The 22884-nt window shown below is 38.4% G+C and overlaps 1 protein-coding gene across 1 annotated transcript in view; it reads right to left on the reverse strand.

The window, feature by feature from the left end:
* Positions 1–228: 228 nt before the first annotated feature.
* XDH (xanthine dehydrogenase) overlaps positions 229–22884 on the reverse strand; it is a gene marked incomplete at both ends in the record, with an annotated part of 57465 nt that continues 34809 nt past the window's right edge. Inside the window, 18 exons of the mRNA XM_081312765.1 lie at positions 229–279; positions 1963–2130; positions 3246–3434; positions 6420–6485; positions 7170–7284; positions 9637–9689; positions 11195–11269; positions 11994–12122; positions 12222–12317; positions 13355–13436; positions 15122–15267; positions 15891–16082; positions 16675–16761; positions 17160–17247; positions 17900–18033; positions 19235–19359; positions 20010–20106; positions 21667–21786. Coding sequence (XP_081168891.1) covers positions 229–279; positions 1963–2130; positions 3246–3434; positions 6420–6485; positions 7170–7284; positions 9637–9689; positions 11195–11269; positions 11994–12122; positions 12222–12317; positions 13355–13436; positions 15122–15267; positions 15891–16082; positions 16675–16761; positions 17160–17247; positions 17900–18033; positions 19235–19359; positions 20010–20106; positions 21667–21786 — 2013 coding nt within the window. The remainder of the gene's footprint in view (positions 280–1962; positions 2131–3245; positions 3435–6419; positions 6486–7169; positions 7285–9636; positions 9690–11194; positions 11270–11993; positions 12123–12221; positions 12318–13354; positions 13437–15121; positions 15268–15890; positions 16083–16674; positions 16762–17159; positions 17248–17899; positions 18034–19234; positions 19360–20009; positions 20107–21666; positions 21787–22884) is intronic.

Raw genomic sequence — 22884 nt, forward strand, 5'->3', positions numbered from 1 at the left:
TGTTATGATGATGATTAATCCACTGCATCAAATCAGCTAAAGCTGCATTTTTGTTGTTACACATAACATCTGCAATAATTTATCAACAATAACATTTTCTTGATCAATATCCACAATTACATTATAAAGCTTTCTCAATCAGTAAAGTAGACACAGAATACAGTTCTAATTTCAGCTTAGAGGTACTGCTTTGTTGGTCCTGGAGCTAATTTCTAGAGATGTCTTCATTCACGCGCTCACAGACCATGGTTTGAAAGTTCCTGGTTCAGCAGGCGGACACTAAAAGGAAAAAAAATGGGATGAGAACAAATTATAGATGCTTCAAATTTTTGTGTTTCCAAGTAGGGCTGAAAATAGCTTCTACTTGAAGTCCTGAAGTCCTGAATCAATAACACTGGACTTCATGGGTCAAGAGTCATTTTTAAGGGTGAGGAAAGATATTAATTTTGTTTTATCTTAATAGTTTCTGCAGCTATCTTGAATTCAATTCATCAGTCATGAAACTATTACAAAAAGTTGCACTAACAATTGCATAAATTTAGGAATACACTTCTCCAAACATGTGTAGTTTTGTTTGCAATTGTATTTATTTATTTATTTATTTATTTATTTATTTATTTATTTATTTATTTATTTATTTATTTATTTATTTATTTATTTATTTATTTAATTGGATTTATATACCGCCCTTTCCCGAAGGACTCAGGGCGGTTTACAGGGTATTTAAAACAAAGATCGATACAAAAAGTTAAAAACAATTAAAAAATATTAAATCAATCCCTGAAAAAAATAAAAACCCCAATTAAAATTAAAATTCTCAGCCTGGGCCAGAGAGCTCGAAGAGCCAGGTCTTCAGGTCCCGGTGTAATGAACGGAGGTCAGGGGCAGTCCTAAGCTCCATGGGCAGCTGGTTCCAGAGGGCAGGCGCACCCACAGAGAAGGCCCTCCCCCTGGGTGTTATCCGCCGGCAATCTTTTACCGGCGGCACCCTGAGAAGACCCTCCCTGTGGGAGCACACTGGATGAAGGGAACTTGATGCTGGCAGCAGGTGTTCCCTCAGATGTCCTGGACCCAAGCCATTTAGGGCTTTATAGGTCATCACCAGCACCTTGAATCTCACCCAGAGGGCAACCGGGAGCCAATGCAGCTCGCGGAGTAGAGGTGTTACATGGGAGTATCGGGAAACCCCCATCACAACTCGTGCGGCCGCATTCTGCACCAGCTGAAGCCTCCGAGTGGTCCTCAAGGGCAGCCCCATGTAGAGAGCGTTGCAGTAGTCTAAATGGGAGGTCACGAGCGCATGAGTGACTGTGCGTAGGGCATCTCGGTCCAGGTAGGGTCGCAACTGGCACACCAGGCGAACCTGGGCAAAAGCCCCCCTGGTCACGGTCTTCAAAATTGACCTGTGAATCCAGGAGGACGCCCAAGTTGCGAGCCCTATCAACGGGGGGTAACACCTCATCCCCCATCGTTAAAGGTGGAATAGTCTGGTTAACCCGAGATGCCGATATGCACAGCCACTCAGTCTTGGCAGGATTGTACCCAATGTTTAAAGTTTTGCAAATCATTTTTGTAATATAATATATCATGGTGCATTATTTTCATTAAAATCTGCATTTTGATGGACTTTTCCTTAATATACTTGACTGCATGGGCAACTTCTAAAAGACTTATTTTAGAAACAGTGTTCTTTAGTGTACCAGCTAAAAGACTAAAGTTCACCTCAGAAATCTTTGTTTAAATCTTGCTTCTCCCATGGACTCGCAAGGAGATCTAGTTTGCCAGGAAGATTTCAAGATCATAAATTTTGAATCCTTGAAAAGCACCATAAAATTGTGGAATGTTGTGGTTACCAAGTGTTTGGGAAAGCCTTTACCAATTCAAAGCTGGGTCCTTGTTCCTGTTGATCTAATGCTTAACTAATTATATTTGCAGAGGAGAATAGGAGATAAATTAACTTACCAGTTTCGTGAAGGAATCAACACAAGCATTGCGTATTCTTTCTGGAGTAGCTGGACTATCTAATCTGAATATTCCTTTCAATCCAGATTCTTCCCTTGCAGAGACAATTGCATCTTTGATAGCATAAAATACGGAGGCTGCTAAGAACAATGGAGGCTCACCCACAGCCTGTGGAGATGAAAGGGCAAAAGGCCATGCAATCTTCCATCAAAAACGTATTTTCAGCATCTAACAAGATTTACATATCATATAATGTATCCATTCACAATTTCACTGCACCACATACTGTGGAATTACTAGGTACAGTGGTGGAAAAATGTATCTTTTGTGCATAATTTGTATGTTGTATTCCACGTTATGCTCTCTTATTTGACATCATCAGCTAACTTGTGAACCATCACAATTGAATAACTCCAATATGATGGAGGCAACAATGTATCCACTTTCACTATTACAGACTTCTAATTGTATAGGAAGGAGTGCCTGAAGAAGACTATATCTGTCTGTTAGGGAATAACTCCAGGACTAATAAAGTACTGACATTATCAATCTTGTATAATGTTTAATTAGAGAAATTAGGTATGTAAAATGCATTAGCTCAAATGGAATTGTAAGTGATTCAGCATGTTGTGTGAACCTGCTCATCATATTGAGCCATAGTATTGTTTAGCTGCTATTTACAGTATTTTGTTAAGCTGCATTTAGGATTTAAAGTGATCTGTGCATTCAGCCAAAGAGTACTTAATTAGTGGAGAAACATTTACAATACAATAAATTTTCTATACCCAGTAAACAAAAGGAGCAATTTCAGTTCATTCTACAGTAAGGTCATTAAAATGTTTTAAGGTAAGGCAGGATAATATGGAAGAGATAAATAGAGTTGTTAACACATAATATTTACATTCCTCAGGGTAATAGTATAAAAATCATTATGCTTTGATGCTCCAGCTAAGTTCTGACTCAGCATTGGCCTATCCTATAAATACTACACTGTTTTAGAATGGTGTGTGGAAAGAAAGAATAAAAGAATAAAACAGAATCATAAAATGAAAGGGAGCAAGAAAGATATTCTTCAACGCAGCATAGAATTAATCCAGAGATATTCATCACCTAAAGTATACTTGATTGTATTCTGGCTACTGACTGAAGCAAGCAAAGCAAGGTTGCTAATTGTTATGAAATATCTGATATACAGAAGACATGAGAACAGTGTTCTGCCTTGCATATATGCTTAATAAGTTAATTGACAAATGGAGAAATTTATTTCCCAATGAGATATTTACCTTAGATGAATAAATGGCTTTGCTATTTGGACAATCCCGGAGAAGAGAAACATGGAACTCTGATGGAATGTCACCAAATGCAGGGATCTTGTACATTCCAGGCCCCCGGGTATACAAACTGCCTTCTGGAGAATAGCGTAGTTCCTCCAGGGTAAACAGCCCAATTCCTTGGACAAATGCTCCCTCAATCTGAAAAAAATAAATCAAGTCCAAATTTGTTCTTTTCTTTTCTCTTCCCCATCCCTTGGTAACCACTGAAAGATTTAAAAACCAAATATTGTACAGGTTTCTGCAGACACACTTAGGCCAGCTTCCTAAATGCTTAATTATAACTGCAATCCTATTCCCATGTTCTTGGGAATAGGCCCACTGGGTTCATTAAGACTGCGTGTAAACATCATCACCAAACTAAGAAAACTGCTCAGTCCAAAGACTTCAGAGCCAGATTGCAATTATTTAGTGATTAAGAAAAACAGTGTTTGCAGACATTTATATAAATTGCATGACATGATTATTGCTTAAATGAGTGGCAAATTAACTAATAAAATTATAACAAATATATTGCTTTACCGTCTGTTTGTAAGCAATGATTTATTTATTTATTATTTATTTATTAATTTAATTTATATACCGCCCTTCTCCCGGAGGACTCAGGGCGGTGAACAGGGCAATACATAAAAACTAGATACAAAAATTAAAAGTTATTAAAACGTGATTAAACAATGCCCATAATAAATTAATACAGATTAAAAATAGAAGTTCATTTATAAAAATCCCACCCCGTCCCATCAGGCCAGGCCAGCTTGTTTAAAGAGATGGGTTTTAAGATCGCGCCGGAAGGAGCGGAGATCGGGCGCCATCCGGAGCTCGACCGGAAGATGGTTCCATAAATCCGGTGCACCCACAGAGAACGCCCTCCCCCTGGGGGCCACCAGTTGGCATTCTTTGACCGGTGGCACCCTGAGGAGGCCCTCTCTGTGGGAGCGTACTGGGCGGAGGGAAGTTGACGCCGGCTGCAGGTGCTCCCCAAGGTATTCCGGACCCATGCCATGAAGGGCTTTGTAGGTCATTACTAACACCTTGAACCTCACCCGGAAGACAACTGGTAGCCAATGCAGCTCGCGGAGCAAAGGTGTGACATGGGAGTATTGGGAAACTCCCAATACAACTCTCGCGGCTGGTACTGTACTCTCTGGAGCCTGGTACTGTATGATTGTCAGAATCCATTTATCTCACATTCATAAATGTATGTTTAAAACATTAACCCCCCCCATACGGATTCTGCCATCTCCTGAGGAAGGAGGAGCATATGTGGATTCAGCCTGCCTTAGGTTATTTCAAAGACCAAGGAAACCTTTTGAACTAGGGGGATCAAAAGGGAGGGGGAGAGGAAGAAGGCAATAACCATAAAGATTCAAAGTTCCTTTTTTTCCCCCCACGAAAGGGTTGACACAAAGTAGAAGGATGGAGGCTGACCAAATGGGGTTGAGGGAGGGGGGGTTGAACTGGGTACCCTTTATAAAATTTCAATCTGTAAAACAATACTAAGTCCTGTCTTGTATTCCCACAACCAAGCATGTCCTAGTAAAGATTCCTTTTGGACTAGAACTGACTCCAAGAGTTTTTGTCTTCCTGAGACGTGGTTTGGGGTGGGTCCTGACAGTTTTTGGACAGTATACTGAACTGCATTAGCAATAAATGCCAAACTTCATTGGTCCTCGTCTCAGGTATGGCCACAAAAGGCAGAACCAATTGGTCTGTGCAGATGCTGACTCTGGTCTGAAGTGCTTTTTCAGTAAGCTATTCAGATACTACCACCCCGCCTTTTATTATGATAAGGTTGGCCTCCATCCTGGTATCTACATGCTCCAAGGAAGTCCATTTTGCACTTTTGCACATACAGAGTAAATGTTTGCATGATCCTGACTAAAACATATTTTGTCTTTCATGCATATACATTCCTCCTGCAGACATTAACATCAAATTTGCGAGTATTAAAAGGAAACTTGTTATTTGAGTAATGTTAGCAGAAAACATCAAATGCATAGTAAATGCTCCAATTCAAGTGGAACCTGAATGGGGCTTGTTTCCAAACTTTCCAGAATGTATCTATTCTTAATCATTGTAGTTATTTAGAAAACTAAGTCACGTTTGTAAATTTTGAAGGTGGCTTGTTTCCCAAAATCATAGATAATATGCATTAAAAACTGTGATCTCTTGTAGAAACAGGTGAAGTGGATGAGGAGCCTGAGACTCATGCTAAGACATTGCTATTAAACCAAAAAATGGTTAATGTCATACTGTAGATAAAAAAGCAATGTTAATGTGTAGTTAAGAACATTATGAAACAAAAATGTAAAATTCCTTGTGAACCGTTCTTATTTACAAGAAAAACATCTGCAGATGAGGTTCAGAGTGTACCTAATATAATAATGTAACAAAGTTAAATGTTAACCAGTACCAGTTTTAATATTAGCACATATTGAAGGTTTGGCAGCTCAAGTATGTATGTATTCAACTGTACTACTGTATATGTGTAAATATGTGGTCCCCAACCTTTCCGGCTTGGGGGACTGGCGAGGAGAGGGAGAGGGGATGGTTCCCTGTGAGTGGTTGGAGTGTGCACCTGCCGCTCTTGAGCAAATGGAGCTTCACGCGTGAGTCCAAGCACCCACTGCTCATGCAAGTGGAGATGTGTGCATGTGCACGCTTCCCCCCCTCCCATTTGTATGGCCCCGATTCAAGTGGGTCCTAGCCCAGTAGTGGCCCAGGGGTTGGGGACCCTAATGGGTTTGTAGCATGATATTTTGTTGATAGTACTCATAGTTGGCTACATATCTGAATGTAGTAATTTAGATGAATTGCAACACAGGTTAAAATAGAAAGTTCAGTTTCTCCAAAACATGTGAGCATTGTCTGAAATGAATCTACACTGTAATGAACAAACCATTTTCCATTTTCCAGCTGGCATAAAGATATATGTCATGTGCAAAACACTTGAAGGCTAACCCAAACTGATAATAAATTAGCAATTAACAGTTCCCTGTGTTAAAAGAGTTCATAGTACTGCTCCTGTTTATCAAGCCTTTTGCTGATTATTAACCATTTTAATCTGTCTGTTTGTATACACATCTATTTTTGCTTCACAGAGTACAAACAACTTGCACTGCTTACCTGCCCTATATCTATAGCTGGATTCAGGCTGGTGCCAACATCCATCACAACATCAGTGTGAAGATTCTAAATATCAAAACAAGTAAAGGTTCAGTAAACACAAGGCTAACCACATATTACTAACTAAATATGAATCACATTTGACTTGAAGTTTTTATTCATATGTTTCATGGAAGATTAAGTTTTTATCTGAGCTGGAACTATCCAGGTCAAAACTCCTAGATATTGATGTTGACAGTGTGCCTTAAAGATCTCAATGCAATGTAATGCACAACACAATGCAACACAATACAATACAATATAACACAACACAGTACTTGATAATTTAAAAAGCTATCCTAATTATAGAATTCATTGCTTAACGCTGCAGCCCTTTGGAGTTAAGTGTCATGATGACCTTCACAGTTGTGGTAATCTATCATCACTATGAAATTAATGATTAAAACAAAATATAGATATAAAAGATTATAAAAATTATTTAAAAGATTATAAAAATTCCACCACAAATTTGGAAGTGATTATACCAATTTCATACCCAGATGAATCCACCAAATGATTTTTTAAAAAAAACAACAACTATATAAACCTAGTAAAAAAAATAAGCACAGAGCAAAAGATTTACTGAAGTTCACAGAATGAATCTAAAACCAAGAGTATCTTATCCATTAAATACACTCCTAATTATTATAGAATGTCCCTCCTTACATGAAAATGAAGAAGTGCTTTTAACTATTTAGTAACTCTGCTTACCTTATGGTCACCAGTCAGACAATCTATCTCAACCTCAGAACAAGCAACACCATAGGAGAAGTAATGGAAAGGCTTTCCTGCATTCTTCGAGAAGTCATAGCCAACATTAGGAATTCTTAACAGAGAGGGAACAAAAAGAGGAAAATATAAAATCATCAGAGAGATTGTAAGGTATAAAAGGCAATGCATAAACTAATGTATGGACATGGTCAAGGCAAGGTTGGTTTGCAAGAATAAAAAGAGATGGAGAAATATAGCATATAGTGTGGGTGTAAACTAGATTAGCTACATTTCATTTTCTTTTGTTTACGATAGCTTTAATCTCTTTGAGCTACTATTTCTCATTTTTCTACACATTGTTGCTGACCCCAGAAGGAGATGGCATGAAGGATGTATTAATATGCATGCACAGATTTTATTATCACTGCAGTGAAATCATTGATTGTGATTTAGTCTAACGTTGTTAGGTCAGAATATCTGAAAATTAATAAAGTGAAGCAATATAGGGAATTCTGAAGATCCAACCATGATTCTTGTTGAGAGTGTGGTGGCGCATCAGCTCCCTCTGGTCCTGGATGAAGCGGATTATCTGGACCCTTACCAATCGGGTTTCAGGCCCGGGCACAGCACGGAGACGGCATTGGTCGCTCTGGTGAATGATCTCTGGAGGGCTCGGGATAGGGGGTATTCCTCTGTCCTAGTCCTATTAGACCTCTCGGCGGCTTTCGATACCATCGACCATGGTATCCTGCTGCAGCGTCTCAGGGGATTGGGAGTGGGAGGCATGGTTTTTCAGTGGTTCTCCTCCTATCTCCTGGGACGCTCGCAGTCGGTGTTGGCAGGGGGGCAGAGGTCGACCCCTAGGACTCTCGCTTGTGGAGTTCCTCAGGGGTCGGTCCTCTTGCCTCTCCTGTTCAACATCTATATGAAACCGCTGGGTGAGATCATTCGTGGTTTTGGAGTTGGGTATCATCAATATGCTGATGATACCCAACTTTTTATTTCGACCCCAAACCACCCCAGTGATGCCCTCGCTGTGATGTCCCGTTGCCTGGAGGCGGTTCGGGTCTGGATGGGGAGGAACAGACTTCAACTCAACCCTGACAAGACTGAGTGGCTGTACATTCCGGCTTCCCGAGACACCTGGGATGTTCCACCTCTTTCTATGGGGGGTGAGCTTTTACCCCTTGTGGATAGGGCTCGCAACTTGGGAGTCCTCCTAGATTCACGACTCACTTTGGAGGATCACATAGTGGCCGTGACTAGGGGGGCTTTTGCCCAGGTTCGCCTGGTGCGCCAGTTGTGGCCCTATCTGGACCGGGAGGCCTTGTGTACGGTCACTCATGCGCTCGTGACCTCTCACCTAGACTACTGTAACGCTCTCTACATGGGACTTCCCTTGAAGACTACTCGGAGGCTCCAACTGGTACAGAATGCGGCCGCGAGAGTTGTCTTGGGAGTTTCCCGGTACTCCCATGTTACACCTTTGCTCCGTGAGCTGCATTGGTTACCAATTGTCTTCCGGGTAAGGTTCAAGGTTTTGGTTATGATCTTTAAGTCCCTACATGGCATGGGTCCGCGATACCTCGAGGACCACCTGCTGCCGGCGTCGACTCCCCTCCGCCCTGTGCGCGCCCACAGAGAGGGCCTCCTCAGGGTGCCTCCTGTCAGGGAATGTCGACTGGTGGCCCCCAGGGGGAGGGCCTTCTCTGTGGGTGCTCCGGCGTTATGGAACCAACTGCCGGTTGAGCTCCGGATGGCATCAGACCTCCGATCCTTCCGTCGCGGGTTGAAGACCCATTTATTCGAACTAGCGGGTCTGGCCTGATGGGGGTACTTGGGTTTTTTTATAGGTTTGTTTTATTATTCTGGTTTTAACTTGGGCATTAATTTAATTATCTTTTAATGTTTGTACTGTTGTTTATATTTATGCCCTGTGAACCGCCCTGAGTCCCTTTGGGAGAAGGGCGGTATAAAAATCTCAATAAATCTTAAATCTTAAATCTTATTAATCGAGGGGACTGAAATCAAGACAGTTGCACTTCCAACCTGGTCCCCAAAATCTGGAGGTAACATTCTGAGAGGGCAGAGCAGAAGAATTGCTTCAGTTATTCCATGAAATAATCTGCACTTATTCTATTTCTTTGTTACAGCACTCTTCCTCCTTGACCTCTGGCACCCAGCCACAAAAACATTTAGCTGTTCTCTCTAATTCTTATGAATTATTAGAGCATGCACATATCATGACTCAAGACAAGACTGCAGTCTGGGATTTAAAAAAAAAAGTGGAGTTAACAAGCCTATTATCTTAGTAGAATGCTGATAAGAGACATTTCTGTCGCATCTTCTGTATTGTAAACCCATTTTATGAAATTAGCTTATATCTAAATCCCCAACAGCAGAAATAATACCCAAATTCCAAACCTGATGACGTTTTGCAGATCTTCTCTCTGATAGTTTCACTCACCTATAAAATCCTGTAGCTGATAAACTCACACAATCATGATAAGCTGCTAACACCTAGTGAAAAAAACCATATAAAATTTTGTTGGGCTTTTCTTAATCTGGAATAATTATAATTTCCTGAGTGGAATGGAAATGTTTCATTGAGTAGCACAAGTATTCATAAGGCAAACATTATCAACAAAACATTTAAAAAAACTTCCTCTCAACTCGTAATGTTCAACTTTAAAAACACAATAGACCTTCGCCCAAAATCAGCATTGAGCAAAGACTATATGAGACTGCAATCTGATATTTTGATTATTGCTCATCTCCAATTCCAGGTACATGCAGTGAATGTGGAAAAATGCTGGGAACAGCATCCGAAAGACTACAAGTCTATATTGCCAATGTTTCTCCTTATCTAGAAGGGTATCCCACAGAACTAAATGGAATTTCCTCCTGAATTGAAATGTACAGGATTGCATTGCTAAATATTAAAAGGGCTTGTAATTGTGCTTTTATATTTGCCAACTTAAAACTATGGGCAGCCTTATTCTGCATTGATATTTTTACATGCTTTAGACCAACTAGATGGCAACATCAAACCAAACACGTCTGATACAGCAATCTATGCTGAAATAGCTTTTATAAGTACATGGGTGGGGGGCCATTTGGAAAGTCCAGAGCTATAGGCTGGACTTAGGGATTTAATTAGGTATTTATTAAATTTGTTTGCCACTCATCTCACTACAACTGAAAGGCAGGAACACCCAGGAATCTGCATGGATATATCACCAGGAATCAAGCTTGATTACCATCCTGTTTCAGATAAAAATACAAAACAGGACACTTTTATCACCACCACTCCTTGAATAGGGCACATCCTGTACAGACCACAATGACATGATCTGTCAACATTAGAGCTAGGAAATGGTAGTAGTTGCCTCCCACAAAGCTCCATTTATTCTGGAAGATGCCCCAGTTTGAGTAAAGCTGCAAAACAACATTAATGTAGAATCAAAATGAGATATGGCAACAATATAATGAAATATGAAGCAGTTAAGAAAAAATAGCATGGGGGAAGGCTAATTAGAATTTACAAAAAACAAAAAAAGGAATAGTATATAGGCATCAAGTTCCCTTCGTCCTGTGCGCTCCCACAGGGAGGGCCTTCTCAGGGTGCACCTGCCTTTTGGAACCAGTTACCCGTAGAGCTCAGGACTGCCCCTGATTTTCGTTTGTTCCGCCGGGACCTGAAGACTTGGCTCTTTGAGCTTTCCGGCCAGGACTGAGAATTTTTAATTTTTAACTTATTGTAATTGGGTTTTTTAATCAGAGTTATAGGGGTTTTAGATTTTTAATCAAGGATAATTTAATCTATTTTAATTGTTATTAACTTTTTGTATTGTAATGTTGTTTTAATTGCCTTGTGAACCGCCCTGGGTCCTACGGGAGAAGGGCGGTATATAAGTTCAATAAATAAATAAATAAATAAATAAATAAATAAATAAATAAATAAATAAATAAATAAATTTATGCTATACTTCCAAATCTTTAACTTGCACCAAATGAAAACTTACCCAATCTTGCCATGATCCTTTTGGGTTAGCACATCTGAATGGCTCCAATCGTTTTAAGATGGTCTGGCAAGCGTTCTAAAAAATAATCCAAAACAAAAAACATTTTGTTACAAAGATGATCTCTACTGTGCCTGCAGATTGCAGTTAAGTCTATATCGTTTTATTTGTCTGAAACTGACCTCAAATGAATAAAAATATAATTATCTGCTTTAGATCTAAAATTGCCGTGTCGGGCATTTTTGAAGCAGCAATTCTCATATACTGTTGTCCTAAAACAAAATCTGCTAAGAGATTCTCAGAATGCCCACTTTTATAGTGCAAATTAGATAAACTGTTTCTTGAACTCCCAAGCTAGACAGACTTGTGCTAACAGCAATGATTGTATAAGTCAAACTTTTCTAATGTGGAATTTTGGCCGTGGAAGCTAAAAATTAGAATCTGATACAACACATCTGGCAGATCACAGGTTATGGAAAGGTATCCCAGAGATAGTTTAGAGTCTATTATTATATCATTGTTTATCTCAAATTAAGCATCACTAAAGCTTAATGACCAGTTATTATCATTCCTAATGCTGCTATTTTGATCAGCAGTAGAATTTAAGGGTCTAAGACAAAGGATTTTCCCACCAGCATATAGATAATGGAATTCCATCATTTATTTAACCATTTCCTTTTACATTAAACATTGTATTGATAACAGCTTTTTGTGATTACTAGGGGGGGACAGCCAAGTCAATTGTAGGGGTGACTGCTACAAACTGATAACTACAAAATTGTGTATAAGTAATATTCCTTACAAAAACAGCCATCCCATTGATATCAGCACTGACAGAAGCAGCTGTTGGTGATGCATTTGGCACCGTGTTAGTGCTTGTCTCACTTATATGGATCTTAAAGGTAGGGATTCCCAGAGTCTTGCTGGCAACCTACAAAGAGAACATTGGATTCATTGTTAAATGTTAGACTGGCCACAACCGAAAGAAATATAACTTTATGGATAGCTGTTTCCTTAGTTCCTAATTTACCTGAATCATCTTGGTGTGCAGACCTTGACCCATCTCAGTCCCACCATGTGTGAGCAACACTGAACCATCAGTGTAAACATGTAACAATGCACCAGCCTATCACCAAAAATAGAGAAATAAACTGTTAAGATCTGTTTGAAATATTGTTGTCTCTAGGGCACATTTTTAACTATAGTCTTCCATCTTTCATATGCTTTCATTAGGAATCAATCGAACTGATGCCAAATTACTAATGTTAGTAGCTCCATGGAATTTAATCATATGTAGCACATCCATGGAATTTAATCATATGTAGCACATCCAATCTTCATCCAGACTATATAAACATACAGTACATAGAAGAAGCATACATACAAACAGATATACAACCATATTTTATTTATAGAGCACTATCAGGGCTGAAACCTATGTGAAATTCAATCTATAGGTGAAGGCTTCCTTGTTGCAGAGAATCATATTCTACTTATGAATGACCAGACACCTCATTACTGAATCCAAACCACAATGTATAGCGAGGTGGAACTATATAAATATAGATCCCCATGTTTTCAGAATTTATTAGTCGTGTAGCTGACAGAAATTGTTTCATATTCATCTGAAGCTAAAGAAAATATTTTTTACACAAATCAACATGCTATTAGTTTATAAAGATCTGAATTATGAGCAGGCAAAGTGAGCCGGTCCCTTCAGTTAGTAGACAGAGCAGCAGAAAGTTGGGCAGGGAACAGCAGCTAGGTGTTGGCAGACAGAAGTATGAAAAATACCATGCTTCTTGTCTGCTGCTGTCAGGTATGATGGAGCATGTTGTCCTTACATTAGTGCTGACGTAGTGCCATCTGGGGCAGGTAGCAGTATCTTTTGCTTCAACCAGAAAACTCAACGTTTTGGTCCAGCACTTTGGAAAATGAGATCATAAAGATAATTGCTGCCCTCAGCTGACATCTAGTCATTTTGAAGTTCATATAGAATCTGTCCTAATATAACTGTACAAGTTTGGTGCAATCTCTATTTTAAAAAAACCTATTTCCAAAGTCTGAAAACACACGAAGCATGGGAATTCTATTTTTAAATGAAGAAGGGCACTAGAAGCCCATAGGCTATCTGAGTTTAAAAAAAAAAGGATGCTTGCCAACCTGATTCAGAAAAGGAACAGTGAAGCTGATCCCAAACTTGGTGGGAATAATGGCCATGCCCCTCTTCTTCCAGCGATTCTGCCTGGGAAAACAGAAGAGTATCAGATTGCCATGCCTTTCCAAATGCATTCTTCCAAACAAGACATTATTTTGCAAAACAAATCTAGCATCCAGTCACTAATTTTTTTTATAAATAAGAAACATTATTACTGAGGGCAGCCTTGTAGTATTGAATATAATGTTCAAAAGGATTCGTCTAAAGTTTAAAACAGATTGTGTACAAATCTAAATATATACATTTGCACTGCATTTAAATACCACAGGGGTTCCCCCCCCTTTTTTTCCTTTGCATTTGACCTTGATTTATTTTTCTTTTTATCTCTGAATTTTTGAAGGCTTCTGTCAGCATTTCATAGAGAACTGGAGTAATAAACCAATGCAGCTTATCTCACTTGATCTATGATATTTTATTTTAAGCCCACAGTGGGAGTGATTCCCTAATGATCAAACCCATAAAAGCTAGCTGCTTGAGGGAGATAATAACTTGTCTTTAGTCTCAAATACAAGACTAAATTCAAGGACATCTGGTACTAATAATACAATAAATTTTCTACAGTAGTTGTACATTGCTTCCTTAGTGCCAGTGTGCTAGCCCTCTGCATACTCCCTCTCCAGTCTTCAGCTACTGGTCATAAGAATCCATATGAATCCAGCCTTGTCCTTCAAACAATAAAAAAAAATGATTGAGAAAGCTGTGGGAAGTTTCTCTGTGAATCACTTTAACAGCTACTCCAGTCTGTTTATAGCATTTAATGAAAGGGGTGGCCCAGTTCTATGACACACCCCAAAAAAATATTTCTGAACAACTCAAGACAATGCAATGTGATAATGCTCCTCCACGTTTTTTGTCCCAAATGTATTCTTATCTTTTTTGAATGTCATATTTTTCTGTCATTCGTGTGTATATGTGAATAAAATCTGGAAGAAATACTTTAAAGTGGCCTGAAATAGATATTTGTTGTTATCTAGCTATATAAATGCATGCATAATACACAGAAATAGCCTGAATTGCCTTATTAATTAGCCTTACAGTAATGGTGGCAATAAAGCATGTTTCAGGAATAATGCAGTAACATAAAACACCAATGAAATTACAATTTTGACAGAGGTCCATACATTCTTCTGCCAAATCTATTCACTTCAATTAGCAGAGAATGTATTTCAGACAACTGGGTATAATGCTGCTACATGGCAATCTTTAGAATGAAAATAATCCATATGAGATTATTCCAATTTGCAGTAAATGTCAACACTACTAACATCGGATGTTTTTGCTTTGACAACAGATGGAGATACAACCATTTTCTTCTGATGTTTTACTCTTAGAGTTAGATGATGCTGGGGGGAGGAATGTGCATGAGAGTTTAGCTAGACATAACAATACTGAACCTAGTGTGAGAACCAAAGTTATTGAAATAAGAGATGATAAGAATTGGCGGGCTGGAGAACTGGAGGGGAAGCCTGCATTTCAAACTAATTGGAGAATTTGATTTATGACTGTTAATTGGAGGAGGGAATTGTGCTTTGATACTATGTGCTCAGGGGAGGGGAACTCAGTTTTGGCTTGGAATATGTTAGTGCTAATACTATACTACTCAAATAAAGATTCTTTAAGGTAAACAATGCCTTGAAGTTCTTTGAAGGGTTTCATCTGTCGGAACCATGACAGTAAAATCAGAAATTATCTTTAAAAAATAAGATACTCACTGGTTGAACTTCTCAATGGCTATTCTTCTGGAATGATAGTTCGATTTTGCAAGGCACTCTTCCCAACATCGTTTCAAGTTGAACCCCTCAAGCTTTTGGTCAAAATGAGTTAAATCTCCTTCATTATACAGATTGATTTTTCGTACCTTTTAAGAACAAAAGAGAAATGGACAGACTTCAGTTTTAAAATAACTGGGATCTTTTAAACAAACAAGCAGAGCTTTAGCAACATATTGAACTCTAATCTGAAGTAGAACTTCTTGAGCAAAACACAATTGCCATGGTGCCTAATAAGATGTTTACATCCAGTTAATGAAACAATCCGATTATCAGCATCAATGATGAAATCGGGCTCAGTGGAACTACATGAATAATGTATGCACTCAAAGCCAGGTGAAAATAGTGCTGACCAAGTTATAACAGACAGGGGATAAGGAGATGGTGTCCACAGAATGCCTGAGATCTAGTCTTAGTCCAAGAACACTGCAAAGATATGAAGAGTAAATAAATGTTTGGAATTCAAAAAGAAAAACATAAAGGAGAGAGCTGGCACCAGCCTTTCACCAGAAATGCTGGCCATACAGATGAAGAGGGAAGGGTATCCAATTTGATCCTTTTCTTTCAGGCCAAAAGGATGCACCAACTCCAAGAAAGAAATTATGGCCCACTGCTTTCACATAAATGGAAACTGAAAGTTCTGATAGGTACAAGTAATGATGAGAGTATTGTAACTTGCTTTTTGCAAAATTATATCTCGGTGAGCGCATACCTCTTCTGCTGGCAGCCCACACTTCAAGGCTATCTCGCTCATCCAGCATTCAGCAGCCATCATTCCCTGGGGACCCCCAAATCCACGGAAGGCTGTGTTGGAGGCCAGATTCGTTTTACAGACGACACCGATGCCTCTGATATTTGGGATGTTGTAGGAATTGTCCATGTGAAGCACAGCTCTGTCCATAACCTGGGGAATCAATTTAAATAAATAAATAAATTGTGTGAGGGGTGGGGCTTGGTTTTTGTTTTGTTTTTCTTGCTGTCATTCCTGCACCAATAGTTACAAACTAAATATTTTCCTCATACTGTACATAAAAACGTATGAAGTCATGCATGCAAAAAAGAGCTTCAAAGTTAAATCAAACTTACTATTTCAACATAACTTTATTGGTGAGCATTTATAAGTCTCAAGCACTCTCTTCACTTTTTAATCTTAAGCAATTTTGGAGGTTTGCATCACAAGAAGCCTAGCCTGGATTCCCAAAATCTATGTGGATTTCTGATATCACTGACCTCTGGAAACCAAATAAATAATATTGAGCTTTTCTTGATATGTTACATTAGACCCAATTTAGGGGTCAAGTCCCCTCAATATCTGATTTTCTGATTAGTGTCATTTTGCCCTTGTATGCATTATAGTTATCATTGTTTCTATTCTAATTTAAGCTATCCTTGCTATTTCCCTATTCTACCAGACAAAGAATTCAAAAAGCTTGTTCGTTGCTACAACTCCTGAAGTTGGTTCAAATGAATCAGAGTAGACATTGCTTTCCACTCACCCCATGGGAAAGATCAATAGAATTTCCTCCATTGCTGTAATATGATGCATCTAGGCTAGTAATCCTTCCATTTTGCTTAAAGCCAACCTGGAAAAAGCAGAAAAATAACTATTTTGTAGAATGCAATTATTCCAGTTACAGATATTCTGATATTCATTTAACTGAGCTATTTAGTTTTGAAAGGCAGGCTTTCATGAAAGCTATTATTAGAGGACTATTTTTTACACAAAAAAAGACAATTTCTAGCTAATTGTCTAATGGTTAAGGCACGAGTTCCAGTCCTGTCTTAGTTGTGAAAGACATCTGTTTAACTCTGGGCCTGTCACTCTCTCTCAGTCCAATCCACCTCGGAAAAATGGGAGGTGGAAGGATTAAGGAACATATTAGATATGATTTTTTATATTATATTACTTGCTCCACAATATGGACTGAACAGTGCACTGTTTCACTCAATCTTTTTAATAGTCATATTAATTTTTATTTACCTTATACTGTGCCCAAAATGGGTGCCTTCCACCAGAAATCAACATGTCTTCATCTCGATCAAGCATGCATCGTACTGGGCAGCCAGTCCTGTAGAATTAGGCTGAGAGTGAACCTACTGCAATGGTGTCACAGTAACAATTTATATCAGAGAATATAAATTCTCTGAGGATCTTTTCTAAGTGCTTTGTGTTTGTGAATAAACCTTTCCTATTCTGGCATTCCCTCAGCTATAGAGCACACATAGATCCCCACAAAGCTATTACAAGTCCCACCCATATTTTCTAAAAGCAAGTTAAGTTTAAAAAAAAAACAGAAATAGAGAGATCATCACATAATTGAAAAGACCAGGAAGGGAAAAAAATAAAGTCTTTGTGCCTAGTGTCCAAAAAAAAATTAAATAAAGCACAAGAGAGCTGGTACTGAAAAGGACTTTCTTTTGACATTTGTGAATCTAATTCTAAAAGGCGCCAAACAGTATAATATAATATAAATCTACAAATAGGCAATGAAGGTAAGTCTCCCCAGCATGATGTTGAAGGTGGCAGCCATTTCCAAATTATAGTAGAATTTTGCATTTCTATGTGACAAACAGAGGAGAGCAATCACCCTAGAAAAGGACATGTAGTGTTTCTGGACCACAAACAAATCTGTTTTCTTGATTCTCCATATGAAACAGAAACTTTCACTTCACATTAAAACCTGAAGTAACCACACTGAGGGGCCATTCATTACAACTTACTTAGCAGCAGCTACTGCAACAACTGTAGACAAGATAATGCTTCTGGATTCTTTCCCTCCAAATCCTCCTCCCATTCTCTTCACACGAACCAGAATTCGATTAGCTGGAACTCCTAAAGCGGTAGCAACAAGATCCTAAAATAATAATTTAAAATAATTCAACCATGTATCAGCCTACATTGAAATAGTTCTCTTTCTGCACATAAATGCTTGTAAAAAGAGAAAATAAGCTAAATAACGCCATTCCCAGCATAGAGGTAGCCTACACCTATTTGTAAACAGGGAGAATTATTGAATTTATTGAGATTTATTATCAATGAATGAATGGATTATCTAAGCATGCATAGATTTACGTTTCCTGTGGTCAGATTTTCAGTTTCTTGATGGGAGAGTGTGAATTCCTGAATGCACATGTTAGAAGTTAGTTTGTGTATGAGAAAGTACTTTATATATATAGATGCAGATATATGCAAAAACATACACAACTTGGTTACATTCAGATTATAAAGTATCCAGGATTGGTTTCAGTGGTAGCAGTCAATCTTTGTTGATAAAATAGAACTGTGAAAGGACTATTCAAGACTTTTGTTTGTGTTTAGAATCTTTCTTCTGTCTAATCTTTTTTTGGAATGTGTTAAACCAGAATCATTTTCCTTTCAGGTAAAGACAAAATTGACTTCATGCTACAGTAATTTACTAATTGGCCATATAATTCCATAAGTAAGTTTAGCACTTATGCAAGTTCTATAGCTGAGTAAATGAGGCACATCAGGGAATATCAGAAACTCGAATGGAGTTTCTTGGTTCTCACATGCCAAAGATGACCTCCATGTCCTTAGCAACGTGCTTTGCCTTGTGTACAGCTGAGCTGTACACAAAATCACATTGGTGTTTTTGATGTGCAACATCATTGTTACTCTATTCCACTGGTGGAAGGGTGACCTCTCTTAAAGTTTCAATAAAGCAAAGCACCTCTTCAACATCATTCACAGCATTTTTATATAAACTATTTGTATGCAAACTGAATAGAAATCAAATAATAGATTATTAAAACTGAAGAATAAAACAATACTAACTAAGCAGGGGAAGAAGAGCTTATCATGAATCAGATTAGCAAGGACAGGAATGTAGAATGTAACCACTGACTTCCTTATTGCATTCTAGAGGAAAATCCCTCCTCAACTCTTAATTAAATCCCTAGTCAAATAACAACAACAACGATGATGGTGGTGATGATGATGATGATGATGATGATGATGATGTTATTCTTGGTAGCAAAACTAACTGCATTCTCTAAAAGCTATCAAGATCAAAGCTTATCAAGAGACTGGCTGACCTGTGTCTTTGTTAAGTTTTGGGTGGATACAAAGAGTTCCATTTCTCCATCTTCTCCTTTTGGTACAGCAATTGTGCAGTGAGTCTCCAGATAAAAATGTTCCTGGCCACCGATGTACATCTCCCCTAAGGAAAATGGAAAGAAAGGATTTCCAAATCAAATAATACATTAAATTCAAAACAGGTTTTTCAGGGGTGATGTGTGAATTTATACAATAATGACTCTGATTCAAGCTTATGGAGTTCAGAGTCCTACTGCTGATCTTCACTGCTTGAGTTCTTAGAGTCCAATCACCTGGGGGGAAAACCAGTGCTTCTCAATGCACCTTGCCAAATGGCAGCTTGCATCTCATTTGCTCCTCTTAACAAAGAAAAAGAAGATTTTTCTCCCTTGTCGTACTCCTTTTCCCCCATTAGTAACTGTGGGTGCAGAATCCAGGAAATATAGTTTATTCAAGATTTTACCCTATCAAGATTCCACCATGCTGTTAGTTGCTGTTAGTTACAAAAAAGGATTGTCGTGTGTTCTTAACATCAAACCATCTCAGTAGCAAAGAAACTTTCTATTTTTACTCTGATATGGATAGACAGTGTAGGGAAGCTGGAAAAAACCAATGACAAAACAAGAGGAACTTTAAAAGATTGTCCATTTCAAATGTATTGTCCAATGCAGAACCCCAAGGTCAATGCAAATATGTTATTCATACAGTCAATGCTTTAAAATAAACCTTTGTTATACAAACCAAAAAGAAACAGAAAGAAATGAGCAAGCTTACCTTCCACAATGTGATCGGCCTCTTCAAAACCTTTCTGGACATTTCCTTTTTCAATCTTCCTGTCAGTCTTAAAAAAAGACTCTTTCTCAATGGCTTCCTGTGCAAATTATAGGAGAACACAAACACATTTAAATGAACATGTGTGTACACACAGAGACATATATATATACTACCACATGCTTCTCCCAGAAGAAGGAAGCTGAAGCCACCAGCCTGAGGATGACGGATGGGATTCCGTCGAAACGTTGCTCCTACACCTTCAATTCTACACGGGGAAAAAACCTGAATGACCAAAGTTCCGTGCGCCTTTGGCGTCTAGTCATGCCAGCCACATGACCACGGAGACGTCCTCGGACAAGCGCTGGCTCTTCGGCTTTGAAACGGAGATGAGCACCGGCCCCTAGAGTTGGAAACGACTAGCACGCATGTGCGGGGGAACCTTTACCTTTACTATATATATATATATATATATATATATATATATATATATATATATATATATATATATATATATATATATGTTTTCTGAGGTTTTCGCGGGTGTTTGTATGTGGATCTTTGGTCATTCGGGTTTTTTCCCATGTAGAGTTGAAGGTGTAAGAGCAACGTTTCGACAAAATCCCATCCGTCATCATCAGGCTGGTGGCTTCAGCTTCCTTCTTATATATACAGGAAGCTTCCTTCTCTATATATACAGTATATATATATACACACAGATACACCGGCCAGCTTAGCTAAGTTGAACCAATGTTATGTACTGTTAGGTAATCTGCATCGCCTTTTGAATGAAAGGTACAGTTAAAGACAGAGCTTCCGCACCTTATGTAGAAAAAAATCATTGGCAGATAATACCTACCATTATCTATTTCATTAGAATTTCCTATTCTCTACTATGCTCTAGTTTCAACAACTTTCTTTCTATTTGTCCTGGGCTGAAAAATCTGCAACCTAAAGGCCTCAGGCAGCCATCAACATAAGCTGACATGGCCCTCAGAACAATGTCAGAAGCTGTCTGTCCAAGGAGATGGATAACAGCAAGGGACGGGTCCAAAGTAGAAAAGAAGGATATCAAATAGAGAGAGATCAGATACCACTACCTACTAATTTCTTCACCTCCTTTATACAGCCAACGAAAATTACCCCTATGTCAGGGGTAGGCAACCTTGGCTCTTTTATGACTTGTGGACTCCAATACCCAGAATTCTTGAACTAGCCATGCTGACTCAGGAATTCTGGGAGTTGAAGTCCACAAGTCATAAAAGAGCCAAGGTTCCCCAACCCTGCCCTAAGTGAATACAACCCTAAATGGAAAAATATTTGCTCAGCCCTAATTACAAACTTCAAAATTTACTCTATATAAGTAAAAGCAAGTGTGTGCATGACCATTTCTTGGTTGGGACTAATTTGCAAAAGAAAAAGTGGTTTTACATGCACTAAGTCTGTTGCCCATGACCCTGATTCATACAAACAATGATCACAACAAATAGGTGTAGAAACAAGTACAGATAATTTTCACATATCCATCTCAGAACTACAGTAACAGAAACCAGAGAAGTTACTTTCAAATTCATCTTTCTAAAAAAATAAATCAAGAACTAAGCTTACTCAGTCAGGACCTTGAAATCAAGATATATGTCACTTTGTGTCACTGTCTCACCTGGATAGTGATAATTGGTGTAAGCTCTTCATATGTGATCTTCACTGCTTTAGCAGCTCTTCGGGAATGTTCCTGTGTATCTGCCAATACTGCACCAATAATGTGCCCAACACATGTCACCTGTGAGTGGAAAAAACCCTTCAGTTTATTCAGCAAGTTTGCAAATTTTAACTGATTTAGTAATATTTTAATTTGGATATATTTATTTTTATTTTTTTTATTGAAAAGTTTTTCAATACATTTTATCTTTAACAAAACAAAACCCCTCCCAACCCCCTCCCCCCTTCCCAACCCAGCCCAACCCTCCCTCCCTCCCCTTCTCCCCTCCCCGACTTCCCAGAGCTAAATACAAGGTATAAAAGTAAAAACAATCATAATCTACCATATGCTAATGACAATAAGTTATTAAGTCTATCGCACTTTAACTCTTGTAAAATGACTACAAGCAATATAAATATCACATCAATACTTATTCAAATGCTAAATGAAACTTTTTAGTCCCATATTTATTCTGGATGTAATCAATCCATTTTTTCCACAATATATCTCTGTTGCGAATGGTCTTTCAAGTACGCTGAGATCTTTGCCATTTCCGCCAGGTTGGAAACTTTTAGAGTCCATTCTTCTATAGTCGGCAGTTCTTCCTTCTTCCAATATTGCCCTACTAAAAGTCTTGCTGCCGTAATTAAATTCAACATCAACTTAGTGTCCACAACAGTAGTGTCAGTAATAATACCCAGTAAGAACAATTGCGGACAAAACTTTATCCTTCTCTTAAATATCTTCTGCATATTCCACCAAATTTTGATCCAGAAAGCTTTAACCTTTTTACGGGTCCACCATATATGAAAATACGTTGCATCTTCACCACCACACCTCCAACATTTAGGCTGGTAGTTCGGATACATACTTGCTAATTTTTTTGGGATCTAAATGCCATCTATAAAACATTTTATAAAAATTCTCTCTTAAATGGATATATTTATTTTTGAAACCCAACTTTATATAAAGAGGACAAACCTTCTGAATGTAGACATACTATTGGACAACAGCTAGTCTGGGCACAAACGGATTTTCAAAATTGTCAATTAAATTTGTGAGCAGAGTAATTGAACAGGCAATTTCTCCAACATTCCCTGTAGGAAGAGAACTCTTCCTATAGTTTTTCAGGGACAAGCCTTCCCTTCAGAAGTGATGGTGTCTCTAGTACTTAAAATT

This window comes from Vipera berus, assembly GCF_964194415.1.
Source record: "Vipera berus genome assembly, chromosome: 1".
Taxonomy (NCBI): domain Eukaryota; kingdom Metazoa; phylum Chordata; class Lepidosauria; order Squamata; family Viperidae; genus Vipera; species Vipera berus.